Here is a 27,653-nt window from a genome sequence, read left to right as displayed (position 1 = left end):
CGTTCTGCTCTCCACTGGAGCCCATTTGTATCCCACACCAGTGCCTCCAGCCAGAGCAGCTCACTGCAACCAGGACACTCAGGGCAGGGTGGGAGAGAAGGCAGGCCACATTCTGACCCTTCAAGTGCTGAACTGAATCTCTGTGTCTCTAGCCCCAAAATTAACAGTTCTGTAATCCAAATTCCTTAAAGACCTAGGCAGTCTTAAAAACAACATCTACTTTTTGATGTATTATACACAAAAATGTTCACAGACAGACTGTGTCAGACACATTCTTGCCAAAATGCCATTTATTGCAGTATACCTTTACATGGCATAGAGATAACCCAATGTTGCATCTTCTGTCAGAACTCATATTTCATTTGTACCACTTAAATAACACAGAATGTCATGTTTGTTTCACAAACTGTCAGTTAAGACTACCAAAATATACAGTTTTTTTCCTTTCCCCCTAACAAGGTTGTGAGGTACAACTGATTTTTTCTACTTTATCTTCCTGTGCTTTACAAGAACCTTTTCATAGATAGACCTATCAAACATTTCTACATTCCTATACAAAGCAAAGAATTAACAGCTGAAATTAACACCATCTGGTCATTGCATTAACCTATAAAAATTCATTCAGTAAAAAAAAAAAATAAACCCAAAATAAAAAAAACAACTGAAAACAGAACAACCCTAACAAAAAACCATAATGGTTGTTGCAGTTTTACTTAAAAAACCAGCCAGCTACACATATGCACAAGTTTTCCATGTGCATAAAGAAGAATTTGGAACCATTTTGGGGTTTTTTTCTTGTGTTTGCAGCGAAGGCACCAATTTTAGCTGCCTGGCAGCTCAGGAGTGTTTTATACTTCATTTAAATTACACAGGTTTTTAAGTTTGTCTGTTAACGTGCAACATTTGTACCAACTGTTGCAATATTGTCCAATGTACTCTGATCATTCCCTCTGGCTCGACAGTACAAATATTTACATCGGTTGTAAACACTCCTCCACCCACTCCATACCTTCTGCACTGAGTGACGAGGAACTGAAGTGGCAAGAAGCTACCCAAAGGCAGAGCAGAAGTAAGGCTTGTACAGAACACCACACTCGTGTTCGCATGGTTTGAGATGCTCCGGAGGACTCCAGACCCCCAGTGAGGCCCCAGCGCCTGACATCTGACAGCACACTGACCACACACAGCTTCAGGCATCCAGACTGTGCTCAGGGGGTGCTTTTCTGCCCTTACTAGACTGACATCCCTGGAGGGGCTTCTCTCCAAAGTGCAGGAACAGCTCCCAAGGAGCCGCTCCGGAGCAGCGAGAGTCAAGCACACCAACTGTTGCATCTTTAAATCCACCTACACTCAGCCTTCCCCAGGCTCATTTCAGATGCTTTCTCTACTCCTTAGCTGCAGCCATGAGGTGCTGCTTCCCACCTCCCAGCCCTGTGTGCCATGGCACCCTGTGGCACAGAGGGCAGAGCGCGTTCCGAGACAGCCGCAGTGACCGGCTACAACACGGCCCTGGTCACCTGCGACTGCCTGGGGTGAGATCAGACAGCAGGACAGCCACCCTTCACTCAGCACCAAGGAAAGGGAATGTCTGAGATGAGACTGCTTGGAAAAATCTACTTCTTACCTAAGCCTTGAGAGAGAGAGAGAGAGAGAGAGAGGGTAGTGGGACAGCCCAACACTATTGGCAAAATTAGCTCTCCACTTAGTTTTGGGGTTCTTGGGGTTTGTTTTTTGCTAGTGTACGTACCAGCTGCTTAGGAGCTGGCTCTGAGTATGGGATAATGCTTCCAAAATATAAGTTATTTTAAACCACGTGACAGTCATTTGTTTACCCTGCCCGTCACACCTCCTTTTGGCAGAGATCAAGTTCAGCTTGATGTTTCATAGGCATTAAGTGCTCCAAATACAGCTGTCAGAAAGAGCTAGAGGATAGCAGTGTACCAAATGTCTGCCCAGCACAGCCACCTGTTACACTCAAAACACATCTATGAGTTAAATAGGAAGGACCCCTGCTATACAGAATGTGAGCACTGGTAATTGGTTATTCTTGCTAGCCCTTTCCCTAAATATGAAGAGTTTTATACATACAGTGCTCCCTTATCTTCTCCCCACCGCCTGTCCCAGCAGTCTTTAGATAAACCAAAGTGAGTTTAGGAACTTGCAGTTCCAATTCTGTTAAAAAAAAAAAAAAAAACCAAAAAAATAATAACCCAAGTTGTGCAAGAAAGCAGGGAATGTTCAATGAATCCAGATCTACTTTGGAGTTTAAAAATTTCCAATGGCAAAGTGGTAAGGGCAAATAACCCAATGATCATATGGCTTAAGTTTAATGCAAAGCACACTAGGAGGTCCACGTGCAGGGAGAGAAGAGTCCAAGAAAGATGGAATAAGAAGTGTCCTGAAGATCAGTGTTTATGCATAGAATTCCTCTTGTTTGTGTGGTTTTTGGTATCCCCCATTAGACTGTTTTGGTTCATCCAGTGAATAGCTGCCTTCATCTTTTTTCTTCATTCTGTACAGCATAAATGCAACTAGAAACACTGCAAACACCAAGCCTACAAGTCCTCCAGCAATAACACCTGGAAGGGGAGAAAAAAACAGATTACTCTAGATGCCATACCAGATAGTGCTACTATGATTTTAAGTTCCAGATTGTTCCCTACCTGTCCCTGGCCTAATGACTTAAATTAATGTGTCCTTCTGTCCCCTCCCAAACCAAGCACCTGCTCAAATACAGCAGCCAGTCCTAGGGACATGGATCTCCCACTGGGCCATGCTGCACAGCACACAAGGCTATGGCGCTCAACCCTGGTAATTTGACTGAGGTAGCAACAGAGAAATTTTATTGTAACTTTTCAGAGGAGTGAAGGAAGAGGTTTAAACAAAGTTGCAGATAAAGCAGCCACTGCTAGCTGCTATTAGCAGACTAATACTTGCCCCTGTTAGGGTTTTGACATCACAGAATCATCACCCTCATTTCAGAGGTCTAACATAAAAGGTTGGCATCCTTGCTCAGAGATGTATTTGTGCAACTGCAGCTTCTGCTGCCAGGAGACTCCAGGAATCTGCTTTTACCAACTAGAAATCCAAAATATTTGGTACCTCCAAGAACTTCTTTTCTGTCCATAATCCCTGAGGCTCCTGCTGCTTTGGCATTCCTTTCAGAGTCAGCCAGTACTTCTGAGTTCTGGGTGGGGAGAAATTCCTCGTCTTTAGTCAAGATGAAGTCTCCCTGTTGGGACATACAGGGCAGGTTATTCATGTTTGCCATCATGTCTGTCCACCAACACAAATCATTAAACCAATCACTGGTTTTGACTAATTAACACCCATTCCCACCAAATCAACTTAATACATGCTACTAAAGACTACATCTCCCTGCAAAGGGTGTCAGAACTGTTAGTCCTCACCGGGTCTCCAGAGCCAACTTCAGAAACCTCCTCATGTGTAGGAGCGACATCCCCCGGCGCTGTGGCCGCGGCGGTGGCAGCCACCTCGCCCTCACCATGGACAGTAGAGAGGGGCTCAGGGACATCCTTGGTGTCTGGCACATCAGAGCTGGGGATTTGAGGCTCAAGCTCATGGACCACAGCAGGGGCTTCTGAAGGAGTCACATGAACCACGGAAGGAAAGTGAGCAGTGGGACTTCCCACTGTTGTTGTGACTACATGGCTTGTTGGTTTCCCATCAGGTGAGCCCAGGATGGATAATTCGTCCCTCACAGCTACGACTGGTTTCTCTGTCACTGGATTACTGGTTGCAGAAGGAGATATTGCTTCCTTTTCAGTTCTGCTCTCAATCCCATGAAATGGCTGTTCACTGAAATCCACTGGTGCTGCCACTATTGAGGAATTAGTTGATTCTCCTGGGATTTTCCAGGTGCGAGACTGATCAGTCAGGGGACCTGCAAAACAAACAACCAAAAAAAATATTATCCTTGGCCAGTTTAGAGGCCTATTAATAGTATCTTCAGGACACTGGTCTAAGGAGGATGCTTAACCTTCATAGTCAATTTTCATAATAACCAAAGTTCAGTTTGTAATTCTTCATCCTTTTCAGTGGAATAAGGAAGGGACAGACCAATGTGGTACTGAGCAACGCTTTGTTGGTCATCTGCTTCTCCCCAGGGCAAAAGTGCCTGTTTGTGGTGAGGTTGACAAGGGAAATCTGCTTTCAGTACACTCAGGGTAGATAGCTGAGTCTTTTTCCATAAACACTTTTATTTGATTTAGAGCAGTCACACCTTCAATCTCAACCACATTTGGAACTGATTTCAGGGTCTTAATTTCTGCAGAGTATAATCTAAAATACAAACTTGTGGCTGGAAGGAAGCAGAAGCATAGCATGCTTCAGCTTTCAATAGCCTGCTCTTTTCTCACTAGCATCCCCTCAACTTCAGTACTGAACACCAAGGGTCTCTCTCATGCAGTTTAACAATCATTTTTATAGACTTTCCCCCCTACCCTAAATCCCCCTTATCACTTATAAAAACCTATGGCCCATGGGAACATGCACATCTGATGACAGATAAAGTTTGTACTTGATACATGTTGGTAGGCTGGGGTTTACACACCTTCAAACATTATCTCCTACCTGCTCATAAAGGGCCTTGTTATGATCTCTCTTCCACATGTGTGAAGAATCACTCCAGTTTCATAACATTCTTCACACATCTCACATTAGCAGTCACAAGGAGTCTACCTCTGCTTCTGCTCCCTCTCAAGTCTCCTACAGCTCATTTTCTACTAATTGTTAGAATCTCAAGGAATACAAGACTAATAGGTTAGGCCCTTTCTCTGTTCCCAGCTCTCATATTCTGGAGTGTGTGTGTGTGTGTGTGTGTGTGTGTGTGTGTGTGTGTGTGTGGATTCCTCTCTCTCCCCCCTTCCCTTGGGTGCTTACTGAGATCTCAAGTGCCACATTCTAGAAGGATCCAGCACTACCAGCACAAGTGCTAATAACTCACCTGCGCCTGAACCTGAGAACGCATCTTCCTCATCACCAGATGAATCAAGGTCTTCAGGGGGAAGGTTCAGATTTGTAGTTTGCTTTAAAGAGAAGAGCAAAAAGATGTGTCAGTGATGAGATTGAAGTGATCAGGTTGCTTGCAGAGTCTTCTAGGGGTTCCTAGAGGTCATACAAAATTTTTTTGTTGAGACTGCACTTTTTCTTCTTCCCTCACTCCAGCTCCCCTCCCCAAAAGAGTAGCTCTGGTATTGGAAAGGTCAGTCTTGCTGTCTCCTTTCTCTGCACTGCTTCCAGGCTGCAGTTGCTTTGGGAAAGAAGAAAGCAAACAATCCATTCAGTGTTGCATCCTGGAGCAGGCAATGCCCACCAGCCTGTTCCAGGTGCTGACTGTGCCATCCCTATCTACCAACCCACTCCATCTGCAAATCACTGCATTAATTCTAAGGAGCAGAAGGGAAGGGAAAATAGTTTGTCTTCTTTCCCTTTATGACTCAAATACTGTTCACACATCTGAAACCAAAGCACCTAGCTGTGGTCTGAGCTAGCTAGAAGGAGAATCCAAGTCCCTTTTGACTATGTGTGGGCACTCAAAATAAGTCCAGAGATAGAAGCCAGCCTTCACTGTTGGAGAATAAGCCCTGAGCTTTCTCCAGTTATACTCCAAGGAGTGCACTACCCAGCACTGAAATTCAGTTGCTGAAACAAGAGGCCAAACCCCTGTTCTATGGCACTTGTTTGTCAGAGCATACAACACTCAAAGCTATTCAGGATCTCCAAAGAAGACAACACTCTTTCAGTGTTTACTAATTACAGAATGATTATTTCATGCATCTCATTGGCCTGTGCTGTATACACTTACTGCTCCTATCACTACAAACATGCCTGACTCTCAGCTCATGATGAGCCTCAGGTTCATTTCTGCAGGGCTACCATTACCCAACCAGTCATTTTCCCTTCTCAAATTTCAAACCAAAACCCTCTAAGTCACTTCTTCCAAATTTCATCTTTTTGACACCCAACTACATCCCCCATTTCCACAAATTTTGACTTCTATCCCATCCTCAAGACACTTTTGTCACCCCTTTCAAGCACTGCCATCTGCAAGTTTAGATGTCACATTGACTCATCCAAGCTGTGGGATCCCTATGATCCCAAGAAGTGCAAAGTCTCATTTTATTATGTAAAAAAAGGACACATATTCTTGCCACCAGGCCCACTGTATCTCTCTAGCTTGCATTAACACAGTGTCACTTTAAAATGAATATGACATTCATCCTCATCCCAGGGAGAAGTTAGCCAGCACCCTTGTGTACTGTCAAAACAATCCAGCTCTGTAGTTGTCACTTTATTACCCACAATGGATGTGTTTATTGGTCCTATCTCCTTGTTATTCTTAAGATACCAGGTTTATATAGCTTTCTCTTCAATCCTTAATACTTTATCCATTCCCCACATTTCCACAGAACTAGTTTCCAAGGTGGTTAACTAGCCCATTAGATTCTACCTCTCTGAAGACAAGTAACCAAGCTGCCATCAATTTTTTTAGCTCTTTTCTTCCCTACTGAAAATAAATCCCCAAAGCACTATTCCTTAAGCTTCTGCAAGCATATTTCTAGAGTGAATTGCCCTTCGATCTCTTGCTTAACAGCAAGTCATGAGGTAATTTTGACTTTTAGATTTGTCCCTGCTTGTTTGCACTGAGCTTTTGCACCCTTCCACAGAAAGTAGGTCAGATAAGTACTTCCCATGTATTTTCCTTCTTGTGTCCAAGGGTGGTGACTCACACGGGCTGATCTCACTTCACTTCAAATATTAAAGAGTACGAACTGTTGGTGCATAAAGAATTAAGAAAGAACTGCCAGGCTGCCCAACTCAGCTCCCTCATGTGCCCTTCCCAGTACCTTCAGAAGATAAGTGAGGCCTTAGAAATGGCACTGTTTTTGTTGATGGGGGGTTGGAGACCATTTTTCTCTCTCACTTCTCACACCAGCAGTGGCAAGCACAACCCTTTGTTCTTTCACTCAGCCTGGCTGAGTGCAAAAGGGGAATGTGCTGCTAAAGGTGGGGGTTGCATTCTCCTCCCAGTGGGAAAACTTCCTGGAAGCAGCTAGAAAGCAAACTTTCCAGCTTTTTATTGAAGTAAGGCACTGCCAATACAGTTGAAGATTGTATCACCATACACCTTCAGCTAGGATCAAGGCTGCCTTCCCCCCAAATCTGAATATTCAGGGGTAGCTCACAGAGATTTCCAACAACACCTGGACAGACTGATCGCCTGCAGACCTCAACAATCCTCCTAAAAGGATCATAGACTGCCAAGAAATAAAATGGCAACTCTAGATCTTGCCTATTGACCCCACACCCCTTCGCCTTGAGGGGTTTAATAGGTGTGGCTTGTTCAGTTGTGTCACATTTCCTTTGCTCTTAAGGAATGTGTCCAGCCAGCCTACCCTTAACACCTCCCCTCACACCTGAGCTCTGAGCCTCTTCCCAGGCTGCTGCAAGCTCTGCTTCTCCACAGCCTTTGTAATGTACCCATTTGAGTCCTAGTTTGATTCCTGCATCAGAGCAGGGATAGTGAGGTCCTCCTCAGAGGAGAGAAGCCCAGGGCAGCTCAGTGTAAACCAAGGGACACCCAAGGTGTTGCAGGGCAGAGCTGTCCAGCAGCTGCTCAGCACCCATTCTCCAAACACAACCCACCAACCCCTGAGGGTGGCTGCTGCACGTAAGAATAACAGAAAACATGAATCAGGATCAGTAAAGCCTGCTTTCCACAGATTTATATGAGAACTTAGTGAAGCTACATGTCCCCAAGGGTCTTGTCCCCTTGTCCCAGCTGCTCCTCTGGGCATTGTGGCACCTTCCTTTAACCAGGCAGCTCGAGGCTTGGGATCTGAGACGGACTTTCTTTGGCCCAAATACTCAAGGGAAGTACAGGATTATGCACATGTGGATAGCAGTCAGAATACTCACAAAGTGCTGTAATTTCGTGACATCATCCAATTTCATGACACACGAGCATTAAGGAACATTTGCCCAATTTATGTAACTCTATGGTTATATAAGGACTACATTTCTTGCTCCATAAATTACAGCTTCAGTGGGCATAAAAGATGGTAACCTCCCCACAAAACACAAGTACTGCAGAAAGGCCATGCTTCTATGATGATCTGCTGCTGAAGGATTTCAGACACAGCAAGGTTAGAAAACACTGACTCAGGACAGCATTGGAAGGGACTGAACTAATTTGTGTTTGCATCAGGAAGACAGACTGTGCTGTTCAAAGAACAAACACCTCATGGTCAAGGTTTTTCAATGACCTTTTACTGAAGCTGACTTACACCAACGGGAAAGATTTTGATTAGCTAAGAGGATTAGGGGCACCGAACACTGGGTTATGCTATCATACAAAAGAGCTGAAAATAATTCCAGTCTAAAACAAGCTTACTTTACCTTTCAGAGAGTGGATCTCTGATGGTACCTCATGTAGTCTAGTCAAAAAATCTTTACATTCTTATCAAGCATCTACAACCTGTTGCTTTTTTACCATTTTACAAGCTTGAATGGTTTTGTTAGCTGTTCAGACAAGTGGTTGGAAATACTTGTACAGTCCTTTTGATGTGCTGTCACTGAATTCAGTTGCATGTGAGGGCTAAAATTTTTAACAGTATTTTTGATATGCTTTAACCAGTTCTCATCAACCAGTGGAAGACCCTCTTCCACAAGGATCAAAGCAGCCTGTTTAGGGGAAACCCTGGGGTGACTGTTAGCTTCTGCTCTTGCTGAGCGCTGCATTGTTGCAGAACAATAGTTATTCAGTTCTGCTGGGACAACCAGAAAGCTGCTTAGTGGCATCTTCAATTTAATCAACAATGGGCCAGGCTTTCACAACTCATTAGCAATATTATTGGATCCAGAAGGCTGACATAGTCCAGATTTTTTTTCTTTTGTAAAGTATCATTTTTAACTATTCTTCAGTCTTCATCTTGGTCAGAGTCTCAAAGCATGGGTCCTTCTGGGCTTATCCCATCAGCTGCTACAGAGCTCCCTCCTGCTACAGCAGAGATCTGAAGCACTCTCTCATGATGAGGGGGAGATTTGTAGTTGATTAGTTGATCTAACCCTGCCCCAACTGAGAACCACATTTATTTAATTTGATACATGCAAAAGGAAAGAGCTTTTCTCAAATTGCTCTTTGAGGTAAGCAAAACCACTGGCATTGCCACAAGCTGCTACAAGCCCTTAACTAGATTAAGGATGATTTGTATCCAACTCTTCTTAATCCAGTTAGTGATCTGCAGTGTCAAAAACACTTGAAATCCTCCATTATCTGAATAAAGCTGTTAAATTTGCACATTTATTTCCCCTAATAAATCCTTCTACTCAGCTGAAAAAGAATGAACTGTAGTGAGCTCTCCCACCTCAAACAGCTCCCTAACCATCCTGTGAGAGTATTTGCAACTTCCCAAAAATGGGAAGGAAAACCAATAGTCTGCTCTTGTTTAAGAGATATACAAGAGCAAGACAAACATTTGCCCTGTAAATTGGCTACAATAGAGCATCTAGAAGAATACTTTCAAAGGATTGGAACAATTAATTCTATATAAACTCAAACAGAAAGGTTTGTCTTTCACCTTTTCCTATACACTGAAGAGCAGAAATGCTATGTGAGGCAGAGCAGCACGAAGAGCTTCTAACCTCAATGTAATATTGGTATTAGTGTGGGGGGAAGACAAAACCACCTGCTGAAGGAAACTTTAGATTTGTTAAACCTTGATATTCCACAGTTAATAGCCCATGCACAATTAACTCCTATCCCAGATGTTCATGGTCAGGAGACAGCTTCAATGGTTAAGGTGGGAAAAAAATTAAGAAGAAAACCAGCCAACAACCAAAAAAACCCACAACCAACTATATAAAACCCACCAGCAGCATCCTCACCTATCCCCCTTCTTTTACAGACATACAGGCTCTGGAATTAAGCTGGCCATTCAGATCTTTAACAGTCAGCCATAAATTCTGGAATAGCAGAAAAAGCTGATGCTTTTATATGGCAAGTCAAGAGTGAAGCTTGCATGCAAGCCTGTTACACCAGAACTCAGCAGCAATGTGGCACCACCTCACCTAAATTCTCTTGCAGTTGTTTCTCCTGCTACTCCATTGCTCAAAATAAACCCTGGTGATCACGTAGGTTAATGAAGTATTTCTCCTCCTAGAGTAGCCAAAGATGCAGACTAACAGCACAGGCCAAAGACAGCCATCAGCCACCCCACACACAGTTCAAAGGCTGGACAGCCTAGATTTAAGCAGTATCTTATCCCTGGCTAGTGGATAAGATACTGCTTAAATCAAGGACTGCTGTGACAACAGGAGTGTTGGAACTTTATGGTCCCTTCCAACCCAAACCCTTCTATGACTCTACAAACCAAGTCACTAGCACTTCTCACTTCCTAGTGCCCTCCCTGTTTCAGATGGTGGTGTTTTCCTGAGCCCTCAACAACCTTTTGATGTGTATCAACAAGCTTCAGCATCCCCACCCTTCCAACCATCAATCTGTGCCACCTGCAGCAAGGCTGGAGAGTGGCTCAGAGGGTGCTCCTTCCAAAGAGAAGCAAGTGGAAAGCAAAGGGGGCTCTTTTGCTCAGCAAGGCAAGCACCATTTTAGCAGAAAGAGGTAAGCAAGCCAGTTAATCCGGCTGCTTGTCTATCAGACCATTATTAGTGTAAAGAAATATGGGAAATCTTGGTTAATTGCATTCTTACTGGCGTCCTCTTCTATTTCTGCCTGGTGACTTGAGAGAGGAACTATCTTTGAGGGAGTGTGTTTGAACTCCCTGATCACACAGCAGTTTCCTCTTGGCCCTCAGCTCTCAAAGGCAGCAAAACACCTTCCAGTAGCTGCTCAAAACAGGATGAGAGCTCTTAAGATCTATTCCACCATGGGGAGAAAAAAAACAGACTGTAGAGTGCCCACTGTTCACTAGGCTGTGATCCTCCTTTTCTTCCAGCTGTAGGAGCATACCCTGATCCCCTGCACAAGATGCAGTGGCCAAGGAAGAGCATCCAGCTACTCCACAGGCAGAGAGCAGCCAGTGTCCCAATGCTTCCAGAGGCTCCACACTATTGCCCAATCAGCTTTACATTTTCTCCTTAGAGTGACAGGGCAACTTTTGTAATTAAGTAGGGCAGAAACACAGTAATCAACATGCCAAGAGCAAAAACGAGCCAGCCTGTCGCCACCAGGTTAAGTTTCACACTGCACAGCAGGGCCCTTTTAACTCCCACCTACCACAAGAGCATGTCACTTCATGGTTCCTGGACCATCCCCTGCACGTCTGTTTGTGCCCTTTCATGGTGAACCAGATCAGGGAACTACTCTTGTTAAACTAAACAAAAAGAAAAAAAAAAAAAAACCAAAACCAAACTTCACCCCTTCCCAAAAAAAAAACCAAAAAACCACCAACAAATCCAAACAAAAAAAAAAAAGTAAGAAGAGGATAAAATATCATGCAAAGAATTTTCCAGCAGGACCAGTTTCCCAATCCTACTCAGTGCATGAATGCACAAGTGTTTGTGTTGGCACAGGGCAGAGCGTGGCAGCCAGGGCTGCTTAAGCATTCACACAGTCTCACAGCCTGCACTCTGGGATGCTGACACTCATTCCCCAGCCCGCCATGCATTATGGAAACGCACATCACCAGACTGCAGGCAACACGCAAATCAGAGCCTGACTCAGAGGGCCACACAGGTTCATACAAAAATGAGCAGGGACAGGGGCTGTAGGGAGGGTTCTGCAGTGTCTGCTCATGGATCATGTTTGTTCCAAGGTCTGACAGCAGTGCTTCTGAGTTCTCCCAGTCCTCCTGGGAGCAGGAATACACAGTAGCAAAGGCTACACAGATGTCTTGCTCAAACCAGAGCAGTTCTGCTTTCATCCTGAGCCACCTGAACTTTACAGGAGGCCCAGTGCACTTGCCATTTATTCCTGGACAAAGAGTACACTGAACATCCTTCATCACAGAGGGCTGAGCAAAGCTGGAGTAGCTGCAGTCCCAGGGGGCTATGGATTCCTCAGCAGGGGAAGCTCATGGCCATGCCCATGGCAGCAGGGACAGCAGCTGTGCATGGGAGCCCTCTGTGCCAGCAGTGCACAGAGCACCGTGCCAGAATAGCTCAGCTGCCTCTCAAGTCCCTCTCAGCCAGCCCCACCAGAAGCCTGCTCAGTCCCTCAGCAATAGAGAAGTGAGTTACAGCCTGTCCTCCTGCTTTTTCACCTGGACTATGTATCAGACAAGGAAGTTACTACACCCACTGCTTTCACCCACACCAATCTGCTCCTTCCTGTCAAGCAATGCAGCCCAGGCCAAAGACTGAATTTCACCACAGAACACATGCACAGACGTGGCCACAATAGGCACACAGCTTAACTCTGTATCACTGACAGGCTGTCACAATATGGCCAAAAGTGGGGTCCCTTTTGTCTCCCACATTCAAGGCAGCCAGTGCTTTGAAGATGCAGTCAAATGAGAAAGCTCATTTCCCTGCAGCTAATCTCATGAGAAGTAGCCAGTTCAGTTTTATGTTATAAACCACTTTTCTTTAAAGATCCTTCCCTGCAGCTCTTCAACATACTTGATAGTTCAGGCATTTGTTTCTTGAGCTAGCAAAAGAAAGCCACAGCCAATATATAAGCTCAAAGGGTTGTGCAAAGTAGGTGCAGCTCACTGAGGCCATGCATCCTGGGAAATTAATTTCAATCTACTTAAGCTGGCTTGAGAGATGAGCACCAAGCTGCCTAAGTCAAGACTAGGCAAACCTAGCTTGTCTTAAAATCCTCTGATTGAAAGTCACCAGCACTTCCTACTTCCTAGTGTAGCAAAACCAGCAGGGAAGAGTCACTCTTACAGCAAAAGCCACTTTATCTGCTTGTTTAGAAAGGAACAGACCAGGAATTGCTTGGTTTCAGCAGAGGCTAGAGGTGGGCTGCCCATTCCTGAAACCTATCAAAGTAAGGCTAAAGAGAGGAGCATGCTGACAAGCAGAAAATCTTTATGAAATGGAAACCTGTCCAGCAGAGGACTCCAGCAGCCCAAACCCACACATTACCCACACTGTACTGGTAACTACAGCACAGAAAAATGCAACCCTCTTGCCAGCAGAAGAAACTAGAAGTGACAGGATCTAAATACCTGCTGCCTCTTCCTCCTGCACACATGCAGCCCCTGCTGTGGAGTTCAGGTGAGAAAGAGCAACTCACCTCACATACACAGCAGCCACAGCCACTTCAAATAAGAGAGCGGACTTTGCAGCGCTGCCTCCTGCACATATAAACACACTGGGCTTATGTCTTCAGCATTCTTTGCCAATTATTCCCAACCAGCTGATCTGTGGTGGAGGCAAATTCCTTTCCTTGCCCCATCTCTTGACAGCACTCACCCTGTTCAGCGATCAGCACTGAGGACTGTCACTGCAGTTAAACTTGCTGCAGAACCACAGTTCCTGACAAGTGCAACAGTGGGCTTCAGACTGCCTGGCTGCTCCTTGGCAACAGTGTGGGCTGGGGAAGTCAGGCTCCTTTCTCCACACACCTCAGAAACCACCCAGCTCCCAGCAAAGCAGCCATTGCCATTACAGCCCTGAGGCTGCTGAACGGAGCCCAGGGCTGGGTTTGAGGCAAGAGCTGCAGGTGGTGAGTGCCCCCATTTGTTCCTTTTGGGACTGGCTTGTCCCAGCAGCCCTGTGTGCTCCAAAGGCTCATTGAGGGGCTGTGGGCCACGTGCCAGGACACCAAGGGGCTCGGTCCTGCATGAGGGATCCAGCCCTGCATGAGGGGTCTGGCCCAGACCCACACCCGGGGGCTCAGCCCTGCATGAGGGATCCGGCTCCACAGCCCGGGGGAGGACCTGGCCCTGCATGAGCGATCCGGCCCTGCATGAGGGGCCCGGCCCTGCACGAGGGCCTAGCCTGGCCCCACACCTGGGGGCTCAGCCCTGCATGAGGGGCCTGGCCCAGCCCCACAGCCCAGGGGAGGACCTGGCCCTGCATGAGGGATCTGGCCCTGCATAATGGATCTGGACCCACACCCGGGGGCTCAGCCCTGCATGAGCGATCCGGCCCTGCATGAGGGGCCTGGCCCAGCCCCACACCCGGGGGCTCAGCCCTGCATGAGGGACCTGGCCCCTCATGCTCTTCCTGGCCAGGCCGTGGCTGCAGGACAGAGCACAAGCCTGCAGCACACCAGTGTGGGGACATGGCAGAGGCAGCTCAGGGATTTTGGTCCCACGGGAGCACAGCTTGCTGTTGTCATCTTCAGCCAGTCAGCTCAGGAAGTCCCAGCTCAGAAATCAGGCGTGGCTATAGCAAAGCAAGATGTGGTCTGTGGCATCTCAAGTCCTCAAATTAGAGTCGTGGCACCCTGTGCATCACTGATGCCTCTCAGCAGCACCAGAGCACCTAGGGAAGCCTGTTTCCTGGAGACAATGCTGTGCAATTTGGTTGGTGGAACTACCATCCATTTCAAATGAGCTCCATGGCAGCTTTAATGTGATCAGCAAACTACCACAAGCAGTGCTACAGCTGCACAAGTGCTCTGACCTGAGCAGACGTGGTCCCAGAAGTCAAAAACCACCTCATCACAATGCTACACAGTATTCTGAGGGGGAAAGACATTGTTCTGCTTCACCTGAACAAGAGAAGCCAACACGCAGCCAGGAACAATTGTCAGACAAGAGAAAATGCAACAGCCTTCGGTGTCCAGACACAAGGATAGGAAAAGACTCAGGTTCTTATTTCAAGAGTTTCCTTCTTCTCCACCCTGAAGTCCAGCAATTACCTAATGTGAGATATGCCAAGGAGCCAGGAGACCAAGCTCTAAGATTTCTTGAAGGATCACAGAAACATTTTCAGTCTACTACTGATATGTACAAGTTTCTAATTTGAGCAAATTGCTTGCAGTGCTACATTAAATTAGTGAAATCCAAGTTTCAGATAAAAATCCCTAGTGCACCAAACTCAAAAGCTTGTACTTAGGGCAGGACTTGTGGCTCCCAGCAGTTAGGATGTTGTTTAAACCTCAGCAGAAAGATGAACCTGCAACCCAGTAGTACCAAAGGTCTCAGCTAAAGCCATTGGTAAACTTAAGTAAGACTACTTAAACTTACAAATGCTTGGCCTTACAACAACAAAAAAGCTGACCAGGTGTTCCAATTAGTGACAGAGTTACAGTGGAACTGCCCAGATAATGTTTTATAAGAGGATGTATTCTGCAGCAACCGGATATGGACAGGACAACAAAAGTTACCTTCTGTTTGCTCACACCTCAGTGACAGAAACACCTGCCAGCTGCAAGGCCTGCTGCTATCAAACTCTGCTTTATCTTCCCAGCTGATCTGCTCACAGTCTAATTTACACAACTTACATCAGCTCCTTTGATCATGACAACATCCCAAGCCTCAACAACCCAAGACAAAGCCTCTTTGATTGCTTTTGTGAAAATTCCACATTTTCTTCAGAGGGATGCACAATGAAGTCTCCAAGGCTTGTGAAATTAGTTTTTGCTACTGTCCTGGGGTGACAGGACCTAAGCCAGGACAGTTAACAATCTGTATTTTCCATACATGCATCCCAGACACGTTTTCCCTTGGATTGCTGCATTTCAATATAAATCTAAAACTCAACTTCTCAGTTGCAGCATCACCACCAGCCCTTTCAAACACAGCCCCCACTGAAGAGCTGATGGATCAGGGGACTGGGAGCACCCAGAAGGAGCCACCTGGCTTGAACAGGCACGAATGCAATCTCTCTCTCCCATGTGCACACCAGATGGCAGGACCAGGGACATCCCAAAACCCAACTGCTTGGTGCTGTTGCTTGTCAGTCTGGTACAGAAGACCTTGACTATTTGCAAGGGAGCTAGAGAAGCGAAACTTGGGCAGCAAAATGAGCCAAGGGTTGGCATTCCACAGCACCCTTCTGATTTGGTCACAGCTAAGCTCCAACCAGTTCTAAGTGACTCTGTTCTTGCTCAGCAGGGCTCACAGCAGGCAGCACCAGTCTGCTAGGAATGAACTCATGAGTTCCAAACGACAGCCAGTGGCTGGACTCACACAGACCATGCAGGCAGCTTTACATTTGGGTTTGACCCAATGCAAGGCAGTTCCTGCCTCTTGGCAGGTCTTACACTAGCACACAGTGGATTCAATGATCCTTGTGCAGCTCCAACTCAGTCTATTCTATGATTCTTGGTGTTCTTTTTATGTTTGTTTCTATGGCTCACCATTGCCAGCTTAGATCTGATGAAATCAAGTCTCTCTACATTATGAGGCATGCTATCACAGTGTCTTATCCACAGGATCTCAGTGTTGACTAAGCCAAGGTTGTTTAGAATGCAGAAGTCATCCCTGTAACAGCTGCAGTTATACTGCCATGACTAAGCCATTCAGAAGGACAGAAACATCTCCACCTGAAGCAGGAGGCACATCTCAGATCAGGAATACCCTGTTCCCCTATCCCAAGAGTCTTCTCAAAGAGGCACTTTCACCATTACCCCCTCCTTCCACAACAGTCGTAGCAGCTCCTGAAGAAAAGCACCATGCAAGTGTGGTGGGTGCTGCTGGTCTCCTTGGAAGAAACAGCAGCAGCTCAGGTGGTCTTTGGGCACAGGCTGGACCACATTCCACTGAGTTATTCTATGGTGGAACACAGTTCAGACTGCATGCATTCCCTCTGAGAGATTCATGCTCACAAGCACTGGAGCACACACAGCCAGGGATCTACCCACATGAAATGGCACAGACTAAGCTCACAGCACTCCTTCCTAGGACACTTATGGTCTCTGTGCTCAGGTTTACAAAAGCGCTGCTAATCCTGCACATGCTACAAAGTTCTGACAGCAGTTGCCCATTCACAGTTAAATTATGCAACACCTCAGTGAGATTATGAGAGCTGACTGGTGTACTTCCATGCTGAGTCACGAGGGTGTTGAAGTATCATTCCAGTGATGAAGCACCAAATGAAATCCTCCCACCAGAAACAGTCTTAAAAAACCCTGCTGCTGCAATGGCGCTCCAGTCACCTACTGCTCCAGTAATCTAATTAATGGACATTAAGCATTTCTAGACCAAACACCTACTGGATTAAACTGACTCTGACCCAGTCACCCAGTTACACTGTTTCACACCACAGCTGTACAGCAGAGCCATGAACGAGGGACTGTTGCAAGGTGAGATAAATCAGAGCTTCCTTTTGATCTCAGCTGTTATCCAAGCCTCATCTCCTGCTGTCATTTTTGGGCGTACAGCTTGTTCACTGTCTTCCCCATGGCCTTCTTTCAGGGCAGCCACCAAATCAGGTGGGGAGGTTGGAGTTTAGTGGGAGATGCCACCATGTTTGTGCACTCGGGATGCTCTCCTGCCTCATATGGGCAACCGTAAGATTCCAAGCTGTGATTTGGACATCCCTGTGGTTTACACATCTGTACTGTGAAGAGACAAGAACCACTTCTGTTCCATTAGACCACTAATGCCACTGCTGACAGATTGACAGGCACCACAACGAGTCAATAAAACAGTGCAAAAATTGCAAGGCAAGGTGAATGCTTTACTACCAAGTTACTCCTAGCACAGCATGTCCCCTAGTTCAGACCAGTTTCTGTCAAGAGGTGCCATCAGCATAGCCAAGATGTGACATAACAGATCAGACTTGTAAGACACTGTTCCAACATCACTAAGTTGAAAATATTTCATATATATGAATAAATGTCTGGGTCTACTCTGCGACTACCCGCTCTAGCCAGCATATTATCCCTCTGAATAAAGCAGAGCACAAAATGCTGAAGGACCACGTTATGGGCCAAGTCTAAAAGCACAGGCTGAACCACTGGCATGTACCAGCACCATCACAACAACACTGACTGCTGTCCCAGGTGTGCAGTATTCACCTCACAATCTTCAACTGATGGATTACACAGGACTTCTCACACAACTGTACTTGCTCAGCTCTCTGAGTTACCCAAAATAGGTTCAGTTTCCAAGAGAAGAGTTGTGATCCTCTATTGTGAACTTTCACTTTCTTTTACTGGATACTGCAGTTTTCTCAACTTCATAATATTCTGGGCCTGCAGCCAGAGACCCACTGGCTACATCATACTAGTAAATTAAATAATATCAGAGAACATCCCCAGGCACTAGAACACCACCAATACCATCATATTATTAGAATGATTTATGGCATAGTTTTGAGCCTTGCCAAGCAGTATGCCCCCAAATAAGCACAGGAAGGTTCTCAGCAGGCAGTCTGCTGAGGGGGGTGCATTACAGAATAGGCCAGACAATGAGATTTCCTACACAATTGTGGCTCTAGTGTTTAAGTTGGTCACAAGACACCTTGTGTCAAACGTGCTTTACTGTACTGGGTTTGCATGGTAGGATTTTGGTAGCAGGGGAACTAAAGGAGTGGCTTCTCTTACAAGACAAAAACTCCCCCATGCCTGACAGAGCCTGTGCCAGCCAGCCAGGACAGACCCACTGCTGGCCAAGGCTGAGACCATCAGTGACAGCAGCAGTGCCTCTGGGATAACACAGTCAAGAAGGGGAAAAAGTTATTACACAGGAGTAATTGCAGTCGGAGAAGAGAGGAGTGAGAATGTGCAAGAGTTGCAACCCTGCAGACCCCAAGGTCAGTGAAGGAGGAGGGACAGGAGGAGCTCCAGGCCCCAGAGCAGAGATTCCCCGGCAACCCCTGGTGCTCCTGAAGCCCATGAAGGCCCACAGTAGAGCAGAGATCCACCTGCAGCCCTTGGAGGATCCCACAACAGAGCAAGGGGACACCCAAAGGAGGCTGTAACCCCATGGGAAGCCCATTCTGGAAGAAGCTCCTGGCAGGACCTGTAGCACCCATTGAGAGAGAAGCCCATAGCAGACCAAGTTTGCTGGCAGGACCTGTCACCCTGTAGGGGACCCAAGCTGGAGCAGCCTGTTCCTGAAGGACTGCACCCCACGGAAGGGATCCTGACTGGAGCAGTGATTTAGACCTGCAGCCCCATGGGAAGGACTCACACTGGAGAAGTTTGTAGAGACAAACCCTTCACAAGGGATCCCAGCCTGGAGCAGGGGAACACTGCGAGGAGTCGTCCCCCTGAGGAGGAGCAGCAGAGGCAACGTGTGATGAACTAATCACAGCCCCCATTCCCCACCCCCTTGAACTCCCGGGGGGAAAAGCTGGAGAATCTGGATTAAAGTTAAGCCAAAAAAAGGAGGGGAAAAATGGGGACAAGGTGTTTTTAAGATGTGGGTTTACTTCTCATTATCCTACTCTGAGTTGATTGGTAATAAACTAAATTCATTTCCCCAAGCCAAGTCCATTTTGCCTGTGATGGTCACTGGTGAGGGATCTCTCCCTGTCCTTATCTCGACCCACAAGTCTTTTGTTGCATTTTCTCTCCCTGCCCAGCTGAGAAAGGCAGTGACAGAGCAGCTTCGGTGGGCACCTGGTGCCCTCCAGGGTCAACTCACCACATTTACTTACAAGCACCAGTGTAGGAACATTTGGTGAATCTTTTTAACCCCTTCTGGCTGGTGAATCTTTTTAACCCCTTCTGCTGGGTGTAGGGGGGAGGGTACACTGAGCATTTAACACTCTTGAGCTACCAGAGTAATAACTTCTAATTATTCATAATCACATCTTCCAGCTTGTGTAGAAAGAAGCTCACCAGTGTTTCACAGCTCAGTGCAACTGCAGATGCAGACTGGGGAACTTTCTGCAGGTTAAACACACTTCAGAGGGAGCCGGTGCTGCTGCAGGATTAAGCCAGCAGCTTTCTTCTGCAGGCCATGAGTCAGTCGATGTGAGAGCACGATAGCACAGCACTCCTTGCCACTGCCCAGACATGCCAGAGTCAGCCTCTTTTGTTCCGTGCTTTGTTCACTGATGGGAAAGTAGTCACGATCTAGATGATTCCTCCGTTAGGACAGAAAGAGATTTAGAAGTCAAAGCTGTCTAGCTGTTGGGCAAGTTTCGATGCAAGCCTCACCACCACTTTCCACTGCATGGAGGTGCCACTCACACGCTGCTAGAGCCAGTGAGGTGGAGAAATCTCATTTGTCCATGAAATCTGCTGGTGAGAGTCTCTGTCACAGTTTCATAAGCAACAGAGCACAGCAAGTGAGTGAAGAATATCACACATATTAGCACCTGTGTTAGATACAAATTCAGGCAAGCTTTGTGGTTCCTCTACTTTGGGCTTTACCCATCAGCCTCCTGACTGAAGAAAGCCTGGACTCTGTCCCTAAAGAAGATCCCTATTAGCTGGTCAATGGGATAACACGTTCTCTCCTCTGCAGATGCTTTTAGCAGAGGCTGATGTTTTGGTAGATCAACAGGCTGCTCTAAGCTCCTGTGTTGTGCAGAGCATAGGTACCAAATCTCCCAGATCACCATGCTAGGGCCAGGGCACACAGCCTCCAAACTCTGCTGTCAGCTGGATAACAAGTAGCATGTGACAGCCATAGATGTCTCTCTCTATAAATATATACCTATATTTGTATTTCTCCTCTCTTCTGGTCTCAAAGCATAGGAAAAGACAACATGGGATGGGACAATGGGATCCTGTTCTGGGACAGGAAAGAGCCAGGTAGTCTCTTCCTACAGCCCTGTAGCTGCCAGCTCTGATCCCCAGAGAATACACAAAGGCTTCCAAGCAGAATAGTCACAGCAGCACCACTGCTATGACATGGAGCTTCACAAGAGCTCTCATCTGGAACTCGTTATATTAATCACCACTTGCTCTCTAGAAAGCAGACTGGCTCCACTCACCCCTGCCCACCTCTGGCTTCAATCTACAGCCTGCTCCTCCAGTAATCCCTATATGAGCAAGGGGCTGGACTGGAGCTGCTGCCTGCCTCTGACCAGGATGTGTACAGCCACCAGCATTAGGAACTAATTAGCAAGAGCTTTCCTGTGTACAGGACAGGACAATCACGGTCTGCAGTGCCGCCCAGAAAGCATTCGGCACACTCCCCTTCCAAGTGGAACAGAGTTCAAGTTTCCTTACATTTAAAAGAGGCAACAAGCTCATCATCACACGGCAGAGGCAGACAAAGAGCAAGCCCCAGTCTCCAGCTATGGTTTGTGTGTGCTCAGGTGATGGAGCCAGTGCACTCTGAGGAGTCGTTGTGTGAACTGGCTGTACTCTGCAGAAGGTTGCCTGACAGGAGTGTGTACCTGGGACTGCCCACAGCCAAAAATCAAGACTGTCAGCCTTTGCTTCTATGACTGGCAATCAAGACATTGACATTACTGCACAGGCAGTGTAGAAAAGCTACACAGTGAGTATGACAACACAGAGCCCTCATGCATGGCAGGATATCCATGAGTAGTTTAAGCTGGTTGGCAGGCAGTTTCCTATGTCATATCAGCAGCCTTGATTTAGTCAGGAGTCATTCTGCAAGAGCAATCCAGAAGACCTTTCAGTTATTAGAAAAGCCTGAACACCAAGACACAAAATGAGTGGACATTAAGGAGAACCATGATGCAAAAACATGGGCTATGGAGAAGATAGTCCAGAGAGCAGAGCAGCAAGACACAGAGGCGAAGCAGCAAGAGTTCTTCAACTGAAAATACCCCAAGGAGTTTCTAACTAGAAGCCTAGCAGGGAAAGCCATGACTTACAACACCTCCATGACTCAGTTGTTACTGCCGCTCCAGTGACTCAACGGGAAGTTCTATTGCCAACTCCATCCAAATCCCACTAACACACTGGTTCCCATCCAGCAGAGCAAGCCTCACTGGTGAGACTGGTCTCAGCAGCAAGATACAAACATTACAGTGGAGCATGGCAAGGAGCCCAAGCTAACAGACTCCATTGGACCCATGCCGGTTCCACAAGACCCAGAACGCCGACTGCAGCCAAGCACTGCTTGAGAAACAGAGAGCTTGGGAAACCACCCCATTAGCAGATGTTGCCCCACAAGAGTTGCTTGTAGGAGGTCCAAATGTTATCTCACCTTGAGGTGAGGCTTCACAGAGCAGTAACTTTTCCATGAGCATCCCCACAGTAGAAAGGGCACTGTCCCAAGTTTCTAGCCAGGCCAGATAAGGCTCATGGCTGTGGTACACCAGTAGCCAGCAGAGCAGCAGCTCAGGTGAAGCACACTTGTCAGCCCTAACACAGAGACCTGTTAGCAAAGCTGACACTCAGCACTCCAAAGGAGGCACCACATGCCTTCTGCATTTAAGAATATCTTCTCAACTCAGAAATGAACCTATAAGAAACATCAGAAGACCTTGCACTCTTGGTCAAAACAACTTCCCCACTCTAAGTTCACTGCCTATATCAAAGTCTACAGAGTAACAAAAGCTCCTCTCATCTAATCCACAAATAAACTGTGTCTTTAAATATTACAATGTTCTGATGCTTACCCAACAGCTCACAACCATCCCCCCCAAATACAACCACTTATGTTTCTGCTCACATATACTCTGCTCACTTCAGAGTGCTGAGATGGGACCCAGCTATAATCCCTAATTTCTTCCACATTCTTTAGCAGAGCAAAACTACAGTTACACTAGAACAGAAGGGAGCTGCTGTTCTAGCCAGCAGCTGATGCTCCTCACTGCTTTGTTAGTTCTGTCCAGTCTGTTTGTTTATGGAGAGAATTACGATTAATTTCCACAGATAAAAAGTCCATCACTTTGAGCTAAATCGCTCTAGATAAAGGCACCAGAGTAAAGGTGCTGTGCTCCTCTTATAGGCAACTTGAGATCTAGCCAATAAAGCCTTGACAAAGCAACTCACCTCGGAGCAGACGTGCAGGGGCTGGTCAGATAATCGCCCTCTTTGGCTCCACTGATTACATCGCCTTGACTCTAATGAGGGCTTAAGCACCCAGCACACACAGACACCTACATTTAGGTGCTTCAGCAGCAGCTGAACGCTGTCCTGAGGGACTAGTGCCATTTGAACATAGCAAACCCATCAATCTTCAGCTGTCAAGGAGTGCTGTATTAGACGTCTTCTACTCTTTATTATCTCAAAGCTATTAGGATGAAAACACTAACGCTGCAACGCTGAAGCACTGCAATTTTATAATTGGCAGCACCTACTCAGGCAAAGGCCCTATCTTCTCTCTCCCAAGAAGCTCCCTCCTCCCTGTAAGGAGGGCCTAAAACCCCAGCTCCTCAGATGCCAGAAACAAGTGTGGAATGTCTCTCTCATGGGTATTAGTATGGTTCTTGGACACAGGAATCCCTTCAAACAAGGTTAGGAAAGAGTGCTGGTATACAGGCCACCTGGAGACATCCGAGTACAGGCAATGCAAAACACATACTTAAAATGGACCTATTTTGCTGCTAAAACAGCAGCCTACATTTCAGGTTTGTGCACTAACTTAATTTTAGAAGGCTTACAGATTTCTTGCACTTGCTGTAACTTGTCTCAGGTTGTTAGAGAGGATTGTTTGTTTCCAGAAATTTCAGAGTGCTGCCATTAAAACGTTAGCTCTTCTCACCACTTGAAACTGAGAGAAACCTGAAACAAAGACTACAAAACTGCACTAGAGCCCCTTTATACCATACAAACCCCAGCTCATTTGCTGCTGCCCTACTCAGAGATGACCAGATAGAGCAGTCACCATTTCACCGGGAGGTGGCCACCAGCAAGTCAATGTTCAGATGGAGAAGCTCTGTTTACAGTGCTAGATGAATATTGTGACACTGTTCTGTGCATACTGTAGAAAAGAAGTGTTTCCTCCTTATCCATTGCCTGCACGTTTAACAAGCAAGCTGGACTACCCAATTTCTTCTAACTAGTTTATGTTCAGATATGACATTACCCTTGGAAAAAGGTTTGGCCTGCTCTGGTAAGCTTCTGTCAACCACCAGCATGCACCTACACCAGACAAAACAATCACAACCCTCCTCCTCTCACCAGAGGGGCTGGATTGCCCACTGCCCTCCTGCAGCAGGATCAGTTGGCTTCTGGGCAGTGTTATACCTTGTAAAAGTTTCTATTTTAGAGAATAACAAGGTTAAACTCTTAAAGTGGTAAGATGTATCAGCCTTCTCATTTCAAGGAAGTCCATGTCTCCATCATAATAACAGAGCACAATTACTCTCATAAAGAGTGTTTTAAGCAATAAAGTGTCACCTTGAAGGAGACCAGGAACCTCCCCAGTCATTCCTGCAGGTAAGAGTACTCAGGAAGAAAACAACTATTGTTTGGCCAGTTTCTTGCTCCTGTTTATTATTCCAATGACAATATGCGTAGATGAGCCAAGTTACACAGCAAGAGCCAAGGGCCAAGCCATGTGCCAGAAGCAGTGGCATCCATCCCAACAATCAGACCACCAAGAACCCAACACAACCATGGCAATGCCCACAGCACTGCAGTCTGGCAGATTCGAAGTACTGTGCAAGGCCACTCTGCTTCAACACAAGAGGTTTTCAAACACTCAATCCAAAACCGTAATTATTTTGCATTGAGTGGGTGGGAAAGGCAGATTAGTCCCTGTCACTGACATTCTGACATGGGGGAAAAAGCCATGTGATCACCAGAAGGGAAACAGCCTCAGTGCTGAGTCACCCTGGAGAGCCTCAGGACCTCTGCTCCTCCGTGTGCTCACCCTTGAAACCCCTTGAAAGGCCAGCCAGACCTGAGCATCTCACAGGCACAGGAGAACTCCAGACAAGCATTTACTTCATGTCCTTCTCATTTCTAGTAAAGAATATTTATCACAGGGGAATTTTATCCAAATAGAGTAGAGAAGCTGCAAATTAAGTGCAGTTTCCCCACTTCATTAAGCAGAAGCTTACTCAGAAGTTGAGAGCAGAGCCTTCCTTCCATGGAACAGTGCTGCCTACACTCACATGTTTGTAATTTTTAGCCATCTCATAACGACTCACTGCCATGTGGGCCAGGAGGGTCCACGCTCAGAACTACAAGCAAAGTTCACAGACAGAATGGTACAGCAAAACCAGAGGTATTTTGAGCAGCTCAGATCCCACTGTGCACTTTGTTCTGCCACTCCTTATCCGACTGGTGCTGCAGTTTACCCCTAAGCAAGTTCTAAATCAATCATTTCAGAAAGAAGAAACCCCACTAGTTTTACTTTGATGGCCATGCCTGCTCAAACTATCTCACGCTCCACTTTTTTTCTCCTAACTCAGCCAAAGAGGAAGACTTCCCAACCGGTGCACACTCGGGTCTGGTGAGGGACCACATGGGAAGCAAAGAAGCGTGCCCCGCATCTCAGAAGAAAGGGACAGGACTGGGGCTTTGTGGCCCTCGAGGCGCGGCCGCAAGATCTCCTGCCCCGCACCCTCCGACCGCACACGGGGCTCGACGCCGCCCAGGCTGCGAGCACAGACCTGAAGCAGCGAGCACAGCACTTCACGGGGCTGGGTTGCCGCGGAAAGGTTCTCGCAGGCGGGGCGGGAGCAGCAGCAGGAGCAGAGCCATGCCCTGTCCGCGGATGACACCTGGCGGCTGCTGGTGCTGCGGGAGCAGCGCGCCCCACGGCTGCGGGCTGCCCCGAGAGCTGCTCCGGGACACGGCAGCCGGGACGGGCCTCGCTGCCGCAGGGTCACCACGCTCCGGGGAGCGCCGGCACCGGCGCGGCCGTGCGCCCAGCCGGGCAATACCGGCACCTTTGTTTTAGCGGCAGAAAGCAGAGTCCGGACTACCCTGCCCTGGGCCGGGACTCTCGGGCACAAAGGAGGCGGGGAGCCACCGACCCGCGCTCCCCGGGGCTGCGCCGGGGCACGGCAGGAGCGCCGCAGCTCCAGGAGCCCCCCGTGACTTGGCCACAGCCGAATCACAAAGGGCCACATGTCAGCGCTCCCCGGACCGCTCACCGCCGCCGGGGCGCGACACGCCGGAGGGGCGGCGACAGCATCCGAACCCCCCCCCGGCCCTCCGGGGCGCTCCGAGGGGTCCCGCGGCCGGGGGGGGTGCAGGCAGCGCCGCCCGCCCGCCCCGCGGCGCCCCGGGGCGGAGCCGCCGGCAGGTCGGGAGTCGCCGCGGCGGGTCTGGTTTGAATTAAGGCTGCCGGGGCAGCCGGGCTGGGGCCCGCCGCCAGCACAAAGGCCACGGCAGCCCTCCGCCCCGGCACGGCTGGGCACCGCTGCGATCCCCTGCGGGAGCCCGTCGAAGCGGAGAGCCGGGCGGTCCCCCCAGCCCGGCCCGGCCCACCCTGCCCCGCCGCCCTGGACCCGCACCCGGCCCCGCTCCGCACCCGGGCCCCGCCGCCCCACGTGCGCCGCGCCCGCCCCGCTCCCTCGGCTCACCGGGACAGCAGCCTGGAAGCAAAGGGCCACCAGCCACAGGAGCACCACGTTTATCATTCTTCCTCTTCGCCAGGCCTCGGGAGCGCGCAGCCTGCCCCTGCTTCCCGCCGTCTCCAACGCCGCTCTTGCTCCGCTCCTCTTACAATTGTTTTAAGTAGCTGCGGGCTCGCTCCCTTTTCTGTTTCTTGTTTTGTTTTTTTTCCCTCCTTTTCCCCCTTCGCACGCAGCCGAACCAGCCTCCCAGCAGCGCTCTGCGATGGCGAGGAGTTGAACTCTGTCTTTTAATGAACCCACTGCAACAACCTTCACCTTACGGCCACCCCCCGGCCGGCCCCGCCTCCGCTCCCCTCCCCTCGGCTCGGCTCCGCTCAGCCCGGCTCCCGAGCCCAGCCCAGCCCGGCCCGGCCGGCACGCCCTGCCCGCCTCCCGCCCCCGCTTCCTGCCGCGCTACCTGCGCCGGTGCCCCCTCCCCGGCCGCGCTGCCCCGCTCCCCGGCCGCTCCCCCGGCAGCCGCCGCTTCCCTTCCCCTGCATTCCCAGATTTCCTCTCTGGCAGAGGCATTGCTCCCGCCGAGCTTCCTTCCCTCTCGCTAAAAATAATAATTCAAAATAATAATAATAATGATACTGTTACAAGCCCTCCCTTCCCGTTTCACTGTGAGAAAAGCCCGGGGGCGCTCGGCTGTCTCCCCCCGGCGCCGCTTCGGGGAGAGGGGCGGGAGCGCTCCCCGGTGGCCCCACACCCAGGGCAACCTTCCTAGCTGCCGGTCACCTCCAGCGGGGGCTTCTCCCCCAGAAAATTCGTGTTTGGGGAAGAGAGGTGTCTTCCCTCCTGCTGGCGGGTCCCCGGGGCCGGCCCCATAGCCTCTGCCCGTGCCTTCGTGCACACGTTTTTCTGCTGCTCGGAACGGGATTTCTGGCAGCGTAAAATGCTGCGAGAGGTTTGCGGCATAAAATGCCGCTTTGAAAGAAGCGCCCTCCTGCAACTCGCCCTTTTTTTTCTGGAGTTAAAAGCGACTTCAGTGCTGCTGCGGCTTGGTCTTCGCACGTCCCACCGAGGATGGCAAAAATGAGGCAACAACCATCCAGTAAAAACACACCGCAGGAAGAATTGTATCGCCCTTCCACGGGGTCAGGGCTGGAGTTCCTGTTCCAGTCCATTCATTTGTCTTGTTTCATTTTCTCTGCTTGTGCCAGCACATGTTGAAATGTTTGCTGTAAACAATGCAGCTGAATGTGTGTGCAAATATTATTTAGAAGAAAAAAAGAAAGCAGTTTGTAGGAACTTTTACAGCTGCTGGGAGGTGTAGCAGCACACACTGGCCACATGGCCAATGGGCACAGCATGGCCATGGCACAGCTGGATGGATGAGGGATGTGGTTAAGGCTGCAGCCATTGGGCCCTGC

The 27,653-nt window shown here is 48.3% G+C and overlaps 1 protein-coding gene across 1 annotated transcript; it reads right to left on the bottom strand.

Moving 5' to 3' along the window:
- Window positions 1–263: 263 nt before the first annotated feature.
- Window positions 264–26,414, bottom strand: SDC1 (syndecan 1). The gene is made up of 5 exons (XM_054279897.1): window positions 26,248–26,414; window positions 4,967–5,048; window positions 3,411–3,904; window positions 3,103–3,232; window positions 264–2,579 (listed from the first exon to the last, which is right to left on the bottom strand). The coding sequence occupies exons 1-5, from the start codon at window positions 26,302–26,304 to the stop codon at window positions 2,413–2,415; spliced, it is 930 nt and encodes a 309-aa protein (XP_054135872.1). The 5' UTR covers window positions 26,305–26,414; the 3' UTR covers window positions 264–2,412.
- Between the last annotated feature and the right edge of the window lie 1,239 nt (window positions 26,415–27,653).

This window comes from Melozone crissalis, unplaced genomic scaffold (genome assembly GCF_028551555.1).
Source record: "Melozone crissalis strain CALT ecotype California unplaced genomic scaffold, PUWL_Pcris_2 ptg000027l_1, whole genome shotgun sequence".
Classification (NCBI taxonomy): Eukaryota; Metazoa; Chordata; class Aves; order Passeriformes; family Passerellidae; genus Melozone; species Melozone crissalis.
This window is presented reverse-complemented; position numbering and strand designations above follow the sequence as displayed.

Bases quoted from the DNA above. Each gene is read 5' to 3' on its own strand.
- SDC1 (XM_054279897.1), bottom strand. From the start codon at position 26,304: ATGATAAACGTGGTGCTCCTGTGGCTGGTGGCCCTTTGCTTCCAGGCT. The intron at 3,233-3,410 runs GTGAGGACTAAC...ATGTCCCAACAG, and splicing joins AAGTTGGCTCTGGAGACCCG to GGAGACTTCATCTTGACTAA. The intron at 2,580-3,102 runs GTACCAAATATT...CTCCCCTTCCAG, and splicing joins CAGAAAAGAAGTTCTTGGAG to GTGTTATTGCTGGAGGACTT.